Raw genomic sequence first — 16,564 nt, forward strand, 5'->3', positions numbered from 1 at the left:
TTGGAAAACGGTTCTGTGTCTTGTGTGGTACAGGGATGTGGATTTTGCAATGGAGGTATTACTTGGATGGGGTGGGGTGCATGCTTCTACTATATTGTCACAGTAAAGTGTAGATATGCTTTGCTTATCTGTGACTTGGTTGAAGCAGCTGACAAGATTACATAGTTGTTTGGTCTGACTGTGAAGTCTGCTTTGCCATGTCATCCCTGCTGTTAGTTCTCTCAGCAGTGTGGCCAGAGCATTGTATTGAGAGCAGCTACTGAGTCCATATTGAGTTTATTTTTTATTAATTTACTGAGATGTTCCTATGTTGTCCCCCATTTGGAGATAATACATAGAAGGGTGTGGGTCTAAAAGGTTGTATGTCTGTCGTCCCTTGTATGTTTTGAAGAGACTCAGAGTAGTTTGCTATCATCGATGAGGACTGTGATAATGGATTATTTAACTCACAGCTTGTGTTTGTCTTGGACTTTCCCCAGAATCAGGAGCCAAAATACAGCAAAACATAAGACTTTTAAGAAACCTTGAGAAGCATTCTGTTGTTGTACCTTTGGTACATGCTGATGTGTTGTCTAGTCTAGCAACCAAGCTGAACCTAAACAGCTCTAAAGTGTACCTCTCTCCATTGTCTTCTCCTTTGTGTGTCTTTATCTCCCACCCAAGAAATGTTGTGCTTTTGTTGTGTGCTTGTGTAAACAAGGACTGTGTGAGAATTGAAGCAGGTGGCCACTGAGGCTTTACTGTCATGAACATTAAAGAAAAACACAACATGGAGAAGGGTCAAAGCACAGCTGTGCAGGCCGACCCTACCTTGAATCGACTGCTCACTTGTTTGAGCTGTTGAATTCCAGGCAGGCATGACAGGGGGACAGGCATTATATTTCCAGAAGTGGTGGTGGGGGCAGTGTTGATGAGCTCTGGCTGCCGGCTGTTCTTAACCTTCAACCTGTCTGGTCAGGTGGGAGACACATGTGACTCTTGTTTGTGCTGTACTACTCATATTTGAGGGTGGAAAAACAAAACTGTAAACAAACAGAAACTCTGACCTTTTTTTATTATCCACTGTTTGTTCCAAACACTTTTGTTTTGTTTTGCAAGCAACTCCCCCCCAAAGAACAGACAGGCGTCTAATAATCAACAGCACAGCCAGTTCTTTTTGTACAAACTGTTGTTGCCTTGTTTTGATCTCCTGGAATTTCCATTATTTTGATTCTCTTTTTAACATTTTTTCCAGCACAGAGAAAAGCTGACATGTTCCATTAATAATACAGATTTTTTTTTTCTCATGCCTCCCATTGAGTATTGTCTTATGTTGAAACATTTGTGTTTGGAACATGAATACATATGTTCCTAACTCCAGTAACTACACCCCTTCTAGCGGGACACTTGACCCATAATTACAGCTGAATTTGTGCATGTTGTATAAATGGAGTGGATGGAAAAACTTAGAGCTTTTTGAGTCATCTCAGACAAGGCTATCCCCTGAGCAAAGTGAAAATAAATAGATAGATAAACACTTGGCCAATTCACGTGGCTGAGTGGCCCAGTCCCCAGCTGATGGTGGTGTCCCTGCCTCAGTGCTTCACAGATTAACATTGTTATCAGCACAACTCTCTAATAAGGCTCTTTCCTATCTGGTTGATATTTATGATGGATAATGCCTATTTTCCATTTTCTTTTTTCTTCCAATTTTTTCACTCATGATATTGCAGCTTTGAATTATTTGGTGGTAAAATTAATGAGAAAGTAGATTTATGGCTTTCATTTGTTTGTCAATTCGAAAATTAATTGGGTGTTAATTTTAGCCATCCCCTCATCAGTGCTGGTACCAAGCATGCGCGCATTACTTTGCATTCATTGTAGCCTTTCTCTCCTTTATTGTGGGTCACTAGTCTAGTTTTGCATACATTAAAATAGCCCCGCGGCTCATTCTCTTGATTACTTTTTGAGATGCCATGCATTTGGAAATTTATGCCTTTCCGTTATAATTATGAAAATTTTCCATGGAATGACAGTGCATGTATAATAGCCATTACTTTTCCCTCCTTTCATGACGGTCTGAACAAAAAGAAAGCAGGCCGTCTGTTTCTGCATGTGGAAAAATGTCATTTATTTGAAAAATAAGTGGGGGTGAATAGCGTCAACACATGGTTTATTTCAAATGGCATTTAATTTTGCCTGAGAAGGTGTGTTTCTAATTGGTGTCTCAAAAGAGGAGTTGGTGGGAGCAAGGGCCTGTAGATGGAGTTGGCTGGCTGGCTGCATCCTGCCCCACAGTATTCCTCTTGCTCACTCCTTGTTTAGAAAATCCCATTATGGAGGGAGGCTGTGCCAGACTGCAGGGGTGAGCCGGGTCAACATCTGTCTGGAGGGAGGGGGGGGGGGGGGTGTGGGTTAGGAGGGGGGTTGAGGCAGCTCTAGCTGAAGCTCAGAAAACAGGGGCCTGTAGGCCAGGCCCAATCTGCTCAGACAGGCCCTGAGTGTGGGGGCGTTGTGACACACAACTGAACCGGCACAGGCCACAGTGTCAGATGACTCACTTGGTTATGCTTCTTGCAAGGAGGGCTTCTGTAGAAGTGGAGATGTAAACCATAGTGTAGTCAGGATTTGATTTTTGTTCTGGTACTGTTTTAGCTCACTGCAGCCAGCCCACAACTGCTACTGATAATACTGAGTTGGGTGAGATTTCTGAGAATCAGGATTTAAAAGAATAATACTGCTTATAGTGCTGTTTATTTTTTTAATAATCTCATATCTAGATTATTATCTCACCTATGCTCTGTAAATATTCTTGTGTGACAAGTTGTCAACCTCAATTTCCTATCTGTCAGCCTGAGTGTGTGTCCCCATGGTGTCTGGGTGTGTGCCTGCATCTTGTTTAGATCTGGATCTCTGGAGACACTGCACCCATGTAGCTGAGCACATATTAACTCACTCTGACTCCCCTATTACATGCCTTAAATGCAACACGATAAATCTGCATTTAGTTCCATTTTCACCTTCTTTCATGATGAGGCCCAGTGTTTTAAAGGCATTTATTCTGCTTCATATAAATAATTAATCAGCCAAGTTAATTCGCTTCTGCCTGACTTGGTCAGGTTCATTAACTGCCCTGGAACTGGGAGGCTGGATGCGTTGCGCCATTGAGGCCTGCTACCAATGCACAATAGCTGTAAATCATTCCACTGATTTGAGGAATACAGGCACAGATATGCACCAGTGTCACTGGCACTCATCACAAGAGAGGGGGTGGGGGGAGACTGCATGTCTGTCTGGCTTTTGTGTATCCAAAAGCATAACAGAGAGCACAAAATGTAAGCAAACAGCTGTGAATTCACATTTAACACAGATTGCTATTGTCACATTTTTACATTAAGCAAAAAGCATGCAATGCAATCATATGTAAAACTGCCCTGCCAGTATTTGAATGTTATCTTTTTGAGTTAGATTAACTTATGAAAGGCAATATTTTTTTTTTCAACCACTCAAAGAGGTTTATTTATATTCAGACCTGTAGTTTGGTGTTAATTGAGCACCCCTGAAGAATTTGACTGTTTTTGCTTGGCCTCAGATTGGATGTTTCTCATGGAGATCCTTTGGCAGGCCTCACACACTCACCCTGTTTCCCATTAAAAAGCCATTCTGCTGTGGTTCTTCTGGGAGTCATGCAAGTAAATATATCCATTTCCATAGAAAGTGTTTTGTTTTGGAGGTCCAGTGTTTTCATGGGCTCCTCTGCTCTCACTCAACTCAGGTTGGGTTCTTCTCCGATATGTGTTGGACCCCAACTCCTCCATTGCACCCCTGTATATACCCTATAACAAAACCTATATCCCACTCACTTTTCTCCAGCCCAGTATGGACTGGTCATATGCAAGGGATATGCACCGGAAAAGACAAAACAAAGGAGTCGTTCATTACTGTGGAGAAGCAGTCTGTGAAAGTGTGTGCATGTGTGTTTGCCTCATTGCATATGCTACAAGTAAACAAGACACAGGGAAGCACAAGCCAATAGGGAAACCTGCAATGAAAGTGAAATTGTGTGGGAAGGGTATGACAGATGTTTATAGTTTGGCCGAATGTTGAAATGCGACCTCATTGCTGCGTGTTTTAACAGCTGTTTCTCTCTGTCTCTGTCCCTGCTTTCTTTCTTACTGTGTCTTCTTTCAGGTTTTTAAGTCATGATGCAAGAATCTGGGACGGAGGCAACAAGCAATGGACCAGCCAATCAAAATGGAGGAGCGAGTGTGGAAATCGTGTCCAGGGAGGGACGACCGAAGAGTGCCACGCCGTCACTGGAGGTATCTGCAGCTGACCTCCTGCATCTACAGCAGCACCAGGTAGACCGGTCGCCTTTCACACCTGTCTTCACTTTATTAAGCGATGTCAACAGCAGGCCAAATTTCAACTCTTAAGTGCCACTTAATATTTAATTCCACCTCAAAGTACATGTAGTACATAAACACATCATTATTATTATTATTATTTATGCATATTGAGGTCCTTTTTGAATATTTGAAGAAGGAGAAGTGCTCTCTGTGTGATTGTTTTTGGTTGTGAACGTATTAATCGTAGCATGCAGCATCTGCATTTTGGTGAAATATTTATGATGGTGTTCTGGCCATATTTTAAGTATATAGGTGCCATTGGATTTTGTTGACAGTTAAGAAACGATGACATCCAGTAGAGTGACAGAATTTTTCCCTAGCTCATTGTAAACAGACCTCACACTCACAACTAATGCCACACTCTTCTGTGTTAACCAATGAAGTGCAGGGATGCACGGCAGCTTTATTGTTGGTGAAGCCCAAAACATTTTCACCATCTCAGACTTAAAGCAAACAGACAACCTCTTTCTGTTGGTGTCAGTGTTATGTGTGGCACACGACAGTGTGTTTAAGAAAACAACATTGAAAAGATCAGTGTGTCTTCTGCTATCTCGGCCTATCTGAAAGGACGACTGGGGTTGTTGTCAGGAGCTGTTTGGTGATGATGCACAGGCTGTGTGCCGCTGTCTGTTGTCACAGCACATCCATCAGCATTTGTACGGGGAGGGCAACAGTGCTGCAGCATGGAACATGGGTGATATGGCACTATAACAAATAGAACTAAGCGAAAATTCAATACTATAATTTATCATCTTTCAGTGGACTCATCATGACATTACAATGATATGATATTGTGACACTTTGATACATAGTGCTGTTGTCAGAATTGATGATAACCAGTAAGTTCATTTGTATCTTATTTTGGTATGAATGTAAACAGTTTGCTTAGTGTTTTTGAAAAGGGATTTGACATCTTACTTGATGTTATACACATTTCATTGTATGAAAAATCATTAGTGGCAATTGTATGGATCAGCCCTACTTATGTAACATTTGAATAATGACCTCAAAAGTAGTGACCTTAAAATTGTAATTAGGTTCATCATTTATCTGTTTCCCCATGTCTCATTCTTTTTTTTTTGATTATAAGATAGAAATATGCAGGAAAGATGAGAAAGAGAAAAACGTACAAGTCAAATGTGATGCAGTTCCATGTTTTAAGTTGGTTATATTTTACACCTGAGAATAAGATTCCTTGGTTAATCATATTTTTAGGTCATAAAAACAAGGCAGTACTCACTAAATAGCGCTGAAGATGTGTTAGCTGATCAGTACATTGAAAGGGCGTGTCAGCATGTTTGCTGCTCCTCAGTCCAAGTGTTAGGTCTTCGTCCCCCCCTCCCCTTGCTCCAGACTCCACCTCCTGTCTTTTTTTCCAGCTCAAAATGAGCATGTCGTCAGTGAGAAAATCGCAGCCATACTGAATTCATTACTGCAGTAGTCACACAAAACCATGGATAAAATTTCAATAACTGCAGGCCACAGTTGAGTAAACAGTTGCACTGAAACTTAATTCCTGTTGACTTTTCCTTCATTCTTTGCCAGAGGCACATTCTGATTCGCTCTGCAAAGACAACAGGGTTACAACTTTGACGAATGTGAGGCAGGGGAGAGGAAGAGCAAGAGAGAAAAGTGTCATGGATGTGCACTTGACACCAAGAAGCGATGGAAATAAGGCCTCCCCTCTAAAAACAAAAAAAAAGCAAGTTGTCCAAGCATAGTCCCTGTTTTCTAGTCATCCAGAAAGAACTATTACTCTCTAGGACCTGCCCTGGCATTTAAAGGAAGGAAAAATGAGCAACTCTCCCTTTCCCAATTCAGTGTATTACAGTCACATTTTCTGCTCTCTGCTTTCTACTGTGGTAAATAGCAATCACTTTTTGCTTTATGCTTTTTGAATAAATCCACTTGTTAATTTCTGAGCCTTATGGTTGCAGTTGAGACAGAATGGTGTATTAATTGTTGTGTGTGATAAAAAGTGCATGGATGTGGACAAAGGACAAGATGTTTCACTCTCAGCTCCTGACACTGGGCTTTGATAGGCTACTTACACGGGTAGTGTTACTGGGCAGGCAGGCAGGCAGGCAGGCAGGCAGGCAGTCTTTTTATTTTCCAATTAGACTAACCCAGGATTTTCACTCATGCACCATGAACCATGTTAATTGTCCCCAAGGCATTACGATCTTCGCTCAATTACTTGATAACTTTTTACTTTTGTGGCATTTCACAGGCTTTCTTTTAAGTTTTATTTGCTGCTTGCATTAATACGCCTCTAACTGACACACTGTGTGTTTTTTTTTTTCTTTGTTCACCACAAAGCATACAAGATGCTATTACCCCTTTAGGTGATGCACAGATCAATCTAAAATCTTTTTAGACTCCAAGTGCAAATGTCTGAGAGTCCCCTGAGTGAGCAGGAACAACAAACCTGGGAGTGGCATATCATTTATTCTTATTACGGAACATAACTATGAGAGACAGTCCTCATTAATAAAGATGGGGGATGAAATAATTGTAATCTGTTTGATCATCTTGATTCTGACAGGGGAATTCATCTTGTGGACTAGTCAGATTTGGGGGAAGTGGACCATAAGCTTGATTTAAGCATCTCTATTAGTAAGTCAAATACTGTTTATTAAGCATCAAGGAAGAACAAAGGCGCTGTCTGTCTTTTCTTTCTCTTAAAGGTACTGTGGAAATTTAGCATAGATCACTTTTTGAGGAACTCTGGTGATATCTGTTATGATGTAATGGTTGAACGTATCGGTGTTTTTGCACCTTATTGCTTTTCAGGCTGTGCTTAGTTGTTTGCAGCTATATGAGTATCTCGTTTTTTTAGAACTTGAATATAATTTTTTTCATGACAAGTGTTTGCCCCAGATACTGAGTGTGTTGACTTTCTCTGTGTTTTTGTTTGTGTTGCAGAAGTTGTGGTTTTATCGTTATCCACATGAGGAAGTGAAGATACTGTAGGAGAGAAAATACAACAAAAACAATAGTGTGAAAGAGCTGTTGCAATAACCTGTTTTGTGATTTGTGATTTAAAGGATTTTGCAACAGGAAGTTGTGTTGTGTAGCTGTAGTAGTCAAATAAACAGACCGTTACAATAATGATGTGGACTTTGTATTAGCTCTGGAGCAGCTGTCTGTTTTATGGATATTCAGTTTCATGCACAGTTTTTCTGTGGTCATTTTCAGCAATGAATTCATAATATCTTTCATGTTCAATCATGCAAAAAAAAAAAAAGCGGATACAGCTGTAGATCATCAAATATCTTTTAGAAAAGCCCTTTTAATCAAGTTAGAACAATTCTCAAACAATATAGTAAATATTTCTAAAATACCTGTCTCTCCCTTTCAGTGATACTGTACAGCTATACCCCAACAATATCAGAAAAATTAAAACAAGCATGAATAGTTGTTTTTGTTTTTGCACACACTTTGTGTGTTTAAAATTCTTTACTTATCACAAAATAAGTCAGCTAATTAGGTATATTTTTTCTTCACTGCCTGTGAGATTGAGGTGCCAGTTTCGTTGGGTGTGCAGACAAGAGAGTGACACATGTCACATTGGCCGCAGAAAGAGCTTAGCGGGCACAGATTTCCTGTTGCATAATGCAAAGCTTACACGGTCACTTGTGGGGGGCTTGAGAAGGTGGAAATGCATGTCTTAGTCACCGTCATCAAACTCTGTCTGCGAAGCCTCAGGGGGATGCGCTAGATAAAAAGCCTTGCTGTCGCAGCACAATCACACAGGTAGTCACACACAGAAAGTACACATACAAAGACGTACATGCTCAGACAGAATGCAGGCCCTAAAGGCCAGACCTCATAGTGAGGAGCCTGCTGGTTTCTGGCATCCACTCCACATTATGGGCTAATGGTCAGACTGAGAGTTAACAGCTTCAGGTCAGAGAGGAGGCCAGAGAGCATTTGCTGCCTAAAATCTCTGCTAATCGTATGTATTCTGCTCCTGAGATGAGGGCAAGAGGGAGAGTGCTAGGCCTAGATTGAAATATATACAGTGTTATGGTGCTTCACAAGATGAACACAGCCTTTATCACCATACTTTCCTGCCACTATCTTTGTGTTTACTCTGACAGAATTATATATGTGTGATAAAGTGAATGTGTGATAAAGGCCTCTCTGTTCTGGGTGCTTTGTGACCAATGCCTATGATGCATTATTCTACTGAATGTCTGCTTCCTTCCTGAGCCTTGTCATCTAACTCAAGTAGAGTGTAAGCCTTCATCCACAGAGTAGATCACACTGAAAAGATTTGATTCCCTGCAGTCTTACCGTGCATACCCCTGCATCTCTAGGAGATCTCAGGTATCTTCATGTATAGTGTTCATGTTGTCACAGGAGGCCAAGCACAGACTCCAGCTTATTGGAAAATCTGGCTGAGAGGATAACATCAGTGTTATGACACTGCATATTGCCCTAAATTGCTTTATTGGTAAAATGATAGTGCTCGTCCAATTTGAATAATTTTATGGAATCCCTCACAGAACAGTTTAATTATGTTATCACACAACTGGCAACATCTGTCTTTATACCACAGCACATGACAGTTTTATTACGGGCTGAATTTCTTTGCTGGTTCTGGCAATTGATGTGTGATCTGATTAATAATCACACAGATGGAGGTGAAAATTGAACAGTGATGCACTGCTATGTTGAAAAAAAGGGAAAATAATTATTTAAGGAAAAAAAACACAGCATGTGTCAGTGAAAATGCCATGACTGTTATTCACAAGGCTTAAGCTTTTCTCACTTGAAGAATAATGTTTTTGTTTAAGTTGCATGCACTTTTTATCAAAAAAATCTGTTTAGTCTACGTGCAACTCTTGCAAACCTTTTGTCACCCAGGTTTTGCTAGTGAGGTTTTGGGAGGCAAACCACCCAGCACCTCTTCTTTGTGTTATGGATGCCTTCCAAGTCTATGAACTCATTCATTTTGTTGAGTCTACCTCCAGCCGCCACTCTCCAACTGAGAAGAGATGAAGCACAGGTTGCATTTGGGCTGAAACCCATAGTTTAAAATAGTTGACTGTTGCCTGGGTTGACATCCTGTTTACACACCCTGCTTATGTGGGCAGCAGGAGGGGGATCACAGAGGTTGTTTGACATTGTGGTAATCAGAATAGATACACATAGGTATACACACACATACTCAGTCATCTCACATTAAAGATCCCATCTCATGTTAGCACCAAAGAAAAGAAACAGAATTGATTGAAATGATTATTACAGACTTTGAACTTTAACATTAATGGTCAGGGTGGTCAGGTTTTAGAAACACATTGAGACATAATAACAGTTATTCTAACATTGTTTAGCACATAAAAATTTCAGGAATTGGTAAAAATAGCTTAGTCACTTTACAGAGTTTCAGCAGCATTCTGTACCTACTCCTGTTATCACTTATAATCATTGCAGCCGAACACACAGTTTAGGTGTTCCCACTGACTTCCTGTTGTACAAATGTACAAATATTTGATCATGGGCCATAAAGGCTACCTATTAACCAAGGCTAGCAGTAATTCCTGTGCTGCTAAACAGACACATATGTCAGTCACGTTACTATTCCATACTACAAGCTTGTCTGACAACATTAAGTAAATGGCAGTCAAATTATTGGCCGTATTATCATTGCAAATGTGAAGTCACACAGCGTTGGCAGTGACAATTTTTTTTTATTTTTAGCAGACTTAATGTATTTCATTGGTAGACTCATGAAAGACATACTCTGTTTTCTTTGCCCACCCTTAACACAAGGTCAGTGTTACAGAGTTATCTATTATGAGGACTGTGAAAAGCTCTATATGGCTTAGGGTGAACAGAAGACCAAACTGAATAGATAACAATGCCTTTTCATATTTAGAAACCTAGAACAGCCGTTTGAAAAATTCAAACATAAGCATGCAGCAAGAAGAAGGACTGGGCTGGTAATTTACAGAGTCTTTACAGAGTTTACTGCACCGTCAATTCAAACGCTCCAACTAAAAAAAATCACGCCAGCAACTTGAGCAATGCTTTTTTTAGCATTTTGCAATTGAATTTTTTAAACTGCATTACCTTAAAAAAAACATTTTTGGAAATCTCACTGCTGGATTAAAAATATGGCTGGTAACAGGGGACAAATCTGATTACTGACCTTTAATAACCCCAGTCACCCTGTGCAGTAACTAAGATGTTAGACTATAAGATTCAGGCTGTTGCAGAGTATGTAATGCAATGTATCATGCTGCTCCCTGTTCTAGTCTGACTTCTGTCTGCTCTCATCCTCCATCTTTGAGTCTAAATTACTGTACATGCCTGTGAAGACTGTGTGTATGTGCAAAACCCTCATGGATATGTTCACATACAGATGCCTCCCATGTAAATGACACAAATGTATGCTGGTATCATTAGGAAGAGTGAAGTGACTCTCATTGTGTGGTGCCCGGATGGTCTTTGATGGCCACAGTCTGCATGTTTGTGCTGAAGTGGGCAACTCTAAACTTTGAGCAGGTGTCTGAAGCAGCTGGCTGGAGGCAGACAGGGAACCACGTCTGCATCAATTCAGTATTAAATGACTTAGAGAGAGGCCTCGGCTAGTCAGAGGACTAATGCATCCTCAATGTTTTATTTAAAGCAGTGCGAACAACAGCTTCTGAATGCTTCACATCAAGACTTGCACACAAACCCTCACATATGCACACATACACAGGCACCAAAGTAATTTTGTGCTGTTTAGCTGAGCAAGTTGTGTTTTTAATGTTGTAAATAAGTAACTGTTTTAACAGGGCCTCAGGAGACTGTGGTTGGGAAAGTACATGCTCAGACATGACTGGCTTTATTAGCCATTGTCAAAACACAGTTCCAACAAAACCTTGTCTTCAGCCAATTGCAATATTTACATTGGGTTAATAATAATGCCATTTTAAGGAGAAGCTATTCTTTAAGGATAGCCAATCTGACCCAGTTTATTAGGGATAGACTTAAGGATGCACAATTCCTCTTGGGAAAACATTCAAGCACAGGGCTTATTCATTTTTAATGAGAGCACTACTTTAAAAACTTCATAGAATTAATATGTATCAGTGAAGTCTTTCCTGTACAGAAAACTTCAGGGTAATTAATATTCATAGGCTGTGCTTGTTAACACCCCCAATGCTAGCGCAATGTAGATCCAATTAACATAGAATGGACCCCAAGGATTTGGGCAGATAAGGGTTAAATGAGCTATTGAAATTGAAACTGGGACCATCTCCTCTTAAAACACTTATTTGTTTCAATAAACCATAATCCTTGTTGTAGATTAAGGCATCTTTTGGATGCACATGCGAGTGGCTATGAAGGTAGAGTTGCCTAAGAGGATCCATGGAGGATCTATGTATGCATACGAAATGTTCATGTGTGTGTGGTTGTGTGGTTGTGCATGTTAATGTGCGTGCATGCAAGCATGGGCACTTGCTTGTATACATGTATGCATTAAAGGCATCGCCTACACTGCCAGGCTAATGTGAAAATCCTGTAGTAAGCCTAGCTGTTATATCTTATTCATGATCTCTTAGACATCGGTGTTCATTCTTGGCCACAGACTCTATGCCCCGGCCAGGCTAGGTGACAGAAGGGAAGGTGCAGGGGTTCGAAGGGCAGCTAGGTGATAGTCGCAAAATGCCCGTTTGCCACCTGCTGCCGTTTGTTATCAAAGAGACTGCAGATATCTCTCCCCAGAGCATCCTGAAACACCTGTGCTCGCCATGTCGCACATCTAAAAGAACTCAATGTTAAAGACTAGATTTAAACAGGTGAGCTATTCTTACCTACTTACCTGGTTTGCTTTTTCCTGCTGAGGGTAATAAGCTTATATCATGTCAGTGAAACACAAGTAACATTGAATGAATTCATGCATTTATACTAACAAATTCTAATCTGTCCAGAACAAAATGAAACTGAACTTTGATTTGCTGGTTTTTATTTTTGGTAAAAGAAAACGACAATATTAAAGGTATACTCCAATGATTTAGTTTTATCTTCTCATAAAGCTTGGAGAAAATAAAAAGAATATTTGGAGTTTGTCAGCACAGACCAAGCTTTTGACTTTTAATCCCAAGTATTGGTCCAACTCAGAAAACTGTTTTTTTAGACTTTGGAAGGATCTCTTAGACTTGATACAGTAGTTTTGGCATGTAGTGACAAAACCGAGCATGATGTGTAAAATTGGTGGAGCACTCCTTTAAGATTATTTTCTTTTTAAGAAGTAGAAATAAAAATTAATTTAGTTTATCAGCATGATGCCATCACATAAAGGCGATAAATGATGATGCAGATATTTGTGTGTGTGTGCGTATGTGTGTCTGTGCATGCATGCTGGTGCGTGCGTGCATGCATCTGTGTGTGCGTATGTGTGTGTGTATTTATGTACTGTGGGTGTAAAATTTGGATAAATGGAGTTCATCAGTTGCTCATGAGTCCATTGATAAATGATAAATTTGATATAATAATGAGGCACAGTTAATTGTTCAGCCCCATATCTGTAGTGGTTTCTCCTTTGAGAGTATTTTACATTATTTTTTAAATCACACAGTTGTGTTTCTTCAGCTTTAAAACACTTCAAAAATCATCACATCTAACAAAATAAAGGATATTTGCCCTGTAGTGAAGTGGTAAAATTTTGACCAGCCAATCAGTATACTGTGATTATATGACTAAGGTTGAATGTAACACAATTAGAATATGAATATATAAAATGAAATAAAATCTCAATTATAATTTAGCTGTTTTGAAAAATCATATATCATTACAGAATTATTGCATGGTGTGTCCCTTTTGCTGTGATACACACCCACTTGACAGCTGGTTTTGGCATCTGAGGAATATAATAAAGTACCAGTGCTGATGATCAAATGAGCCTTCACTGAAGTAAATATGCATGGACAGCCACAACATGTATAGGTCTCTTAGAGTAAATTTGATTGTTTGACATGTATTCACCCAAGTACGTATCAGTGATTAATAACAACCTCCCCCCCAGCATGTGCAGCAGTGACATGGCCTCTATTTGAGAGAAAAATGGCACAGGTCAGTATTCATTGGTGAATAGCTGTATACCATTTAGAGAATGATATGCCATGATGGGATGTCTCGTCATAAATAATAGTGATGGCACCTCCACATCCTGTGAATGACATGTGCCATAAATATACTTAGCCAGGCCAGAGACAATGGTTCATATAAATCCTCATGCAACCTTTTTCTCTCTGTAATATATTTATATATTATTAAAATGGACAATAAAAACAAATGTTTTTTCCTCCTCAGTTGGCAGCAGAGAGACCTCCAGAGCAGGACAATGTGTGCTGCTCCCTCACAGTGGTCTCTAATGCTCTGTTGTTATTTGCTTGTTTACAATCTTTGACATGATGTAATGGGATGGCTGTGAAAGTACTAGCCAGTAAATGGCACAGAAAATAAGACAGTCCTTTATGTCTTCCCCCCTCCTCTTTTCTCCTTTTCTCTCCCCCTTTTTTCTTGTTTTTCCCCTGCAAATGGGGAATATGTTCTGCATTTGACGGAAGGAACATGAGCCTTGAATATAAGTAACTGTTTTTTGCATTAGGTACTCCCTGGAGGTAGGGGGGAAATATCATGTCCCTGCATGAAATGTGAATGTGAAATCTAGCAGAAAGAAATATTTATGACCATTTTCTGCTTGATTAGAGCTGGATGACATGCCTTAGGAGACAGTGAGTGGACAAAAGGCAGCAGTGCTGCTTCTGGGCAGATGTTACAAGAAAGAGTTGTTTAGGGAGGAGGGCATTCTGTCCAGGGGCTCTGTGTACATGTCTGTGTGTGTGTCTGTGGGTGGGATGGGTTGGGTACGGGCGGTCGGGTTTGAAGCATGGTAGAGGAAATTGAGTAAGTCCAGCAGGAGTGTACTGGGAGGCAGATGGAGCATACACGAAATCAATCACTGGTCTTGTTATCAGACACAAAAATACAAGTAAGCTCTCAGATGCTGAAGCTGCATTTAACATATGAAAGACTAATAAAATAGGAGCTCGACAGATGAATGTGATCTTGAACTGGACATTGTAACTGCATTTGATTTGCCAGTTACACATCTTAGCTCTGGCAACAATTTATTAGCCATTTTTGGTTGGGACCAACAGTATAAAGTCAATGCTTGTATTTGTTTTATTTGTATTTGTAAAATTTATCATTTTTGCTAATAACTTAGCAAGTTAACTGAAGATATCTTTAATGTATAACACCTTTCAATGCTATACAGTATACTCATTTATATGATGTTACTGCTTTAATTATATATTAACTACATATTTATCTTATTAGGAAATACGAATTATTAACTTGAAACAACCACCTACGAGATGATAAAAAATAAAGTGCGGCTTGTTTGCCCTTTTAGTTTTGGGAGTATTACAGGTCTGTTAGGAATTACTATTACTACTAATTCTGTATCATTAATTATTCGATTTCTAATAATTCAGATGACATTTACAGACTCTAGAGATGATTTGGGTGAATTGGAATTTCAATTTGCATTACAAATCCAGCAAAAGTAAGGGACATCAAATTCAGTAAATCAGAGGAGTATTTAAGCAACACTGAAATTTTACTTACCATTATTCTGCATGATACAGAACTAAATACATGCCATTCAGAAGCCAAAATGGCCACTTACAAACCTGATAGTGTGTTGAATAAACCTCTGTCATCTATAACTGGATGCTATTTTGTCTGCAAATTAGCATATGTTATACTCTGTTATGTTATTACCATAAATTATATACAGTAATGGCAAAGGCCAAAACAAGGATTATTGAAAACCTACAGGGCCCACGCATTGATGATTGAATTGTAGGCACGTGTAACTGCACAAGATACGTGGTCTAAGCAATACAATTTTGTAGCCAGGCTTTTGTCAGTGGATGTGCTTTTCAGGGTGTGTTTTAGCATGTTAATGTGTCACCTACTAGTATGTGTCTAGGCCCAACAGAAATGCATTATGCCATTGTGTGCACATATTGAGACAACGTCCTGTCTGATTAATCCACACAGTGAAATTTTGTATAATATTTTGGATAATTAAACTGAGTATTCCAGAGCAGCCAGAGTCAGACCAGGGAGTAACATCAGTGATTGTCACAACTTTCAACTGTGTTGTGGTGCGTCAGAACAAGTGCCAACGTATAAATAATCAGTTAATTATTCTACGGATGCTATTGTCATTGTTGCACAAGGAACTCAGTAGCAGAATGATTGTCTTTAGATGGTGCCTGTGACAGGGGAGAAGCCACAGCTCTTAGAGCCATTTTGAATGGATCAGAGAAGTACAAAATTGAGAGTGTGATTAATTTTTCAATTTCTCTCTGCGGATATCTAATAATTGTGCCCATAGATAGCCAAAGGCTTTTATTAAACATTAACATGCAAAAGAAAAGTTAGAATCAGAAAGATGGTATTTTGGATTGAATAATGTAAAATATCTGTAGGGCAACAGGCAAAGAAGCAAACTCGTCCAGGTTTATTCTTCAAATGTTTTCCACCATTGCGATGCCTAATCCTAATTACTGAATTCTTATCTGCACACTCAACACTATTTATTTTTCCTCATTGCTTAATGCAAATTTCTCTAACCTTTTAATAACATATACATGTCAGTAATTTTTAAAATGAATGTCAGCCTGGTTTGTGTTATTAATTGGTACGTAACTCTACTGGACAGTTTTTATTTTTTAATTCTTTTTGATAATGAACGTGAGACTGTCTCCAGCATGCAAATGCTCGGCTCTTTGATCAGGTAAAGGCAGTGTTGCAAGGCACATGGTTCTTATAAAAATATATCAGCATGTTTTCTCATTGCTTTCCAGTAGATTGAGACGCTTTGCCTTTAAGAAGCTGAGCTTCACCTTCAGGTCTCACTCTCTCTTCTTTTCTCTCTCTTTCCATATTTCTCTGACTCTCCCTGTGCTGTCTCTATCACTTTGCTCACTTCCACATAATATCATCTTCATCTCAGATAGCTGTGGCACAGGGGAACTGCATTTGTTGATCAGATTTGGCTTGGCTGATGCCTCCTCCCCAGAAGTATGAGGATGTGCGTGTAATGCTTGCCTGAGCCTAGCCATCGTTGGTTGATTGAGTGATCCTGCCTGTCACAG

At 39.6% G+C, this 16,564-nt stretch overlaps 1 protein-coding gene across 10 annotated transcripts in view; it reads left to right on the top strand.

Moving 5' to 3' along the window:
* Nucleotides 1-16,564, top strand: part of foxp1b (forkhead box P1b) — a 142,219-nt gene that overhangs the window by 59,437 nt on the left and 66,218 nt on the right. For all 10 annotated transcript variants that reach the window (XM_026306082.2, XM_026306075.2, XM_026306072.2 and 7 more), the window contains one exon: nucleotides 4,171-4,340. In XM_026306082.2, coding sequence (XP_026161867.1) covers nucleotides 4,182-4,340 — 159 coding nt within the window. In that variant the 5' untranslated portion in view covers nucleotides 4,171-4,181. The remainder of the gene's footprint in view (nucleotides 1-4,170; nucleotides 4,341-16,564) is intronic.

The sequence above is a fragment of the Mastacembelus armatus genome, chromosome 5, assembly GCF_900324485.2.
Source record: "Mastacembelus armatus chromosome 5, fMasArm1.2, whole genome shotgun sequence".
NCBI lineage: Eukaryota > Metazoa > Chordata > Actinopteri > Synbranchiformes > Mastacembelidae > Mastacembelus > Mastacembelus armatus.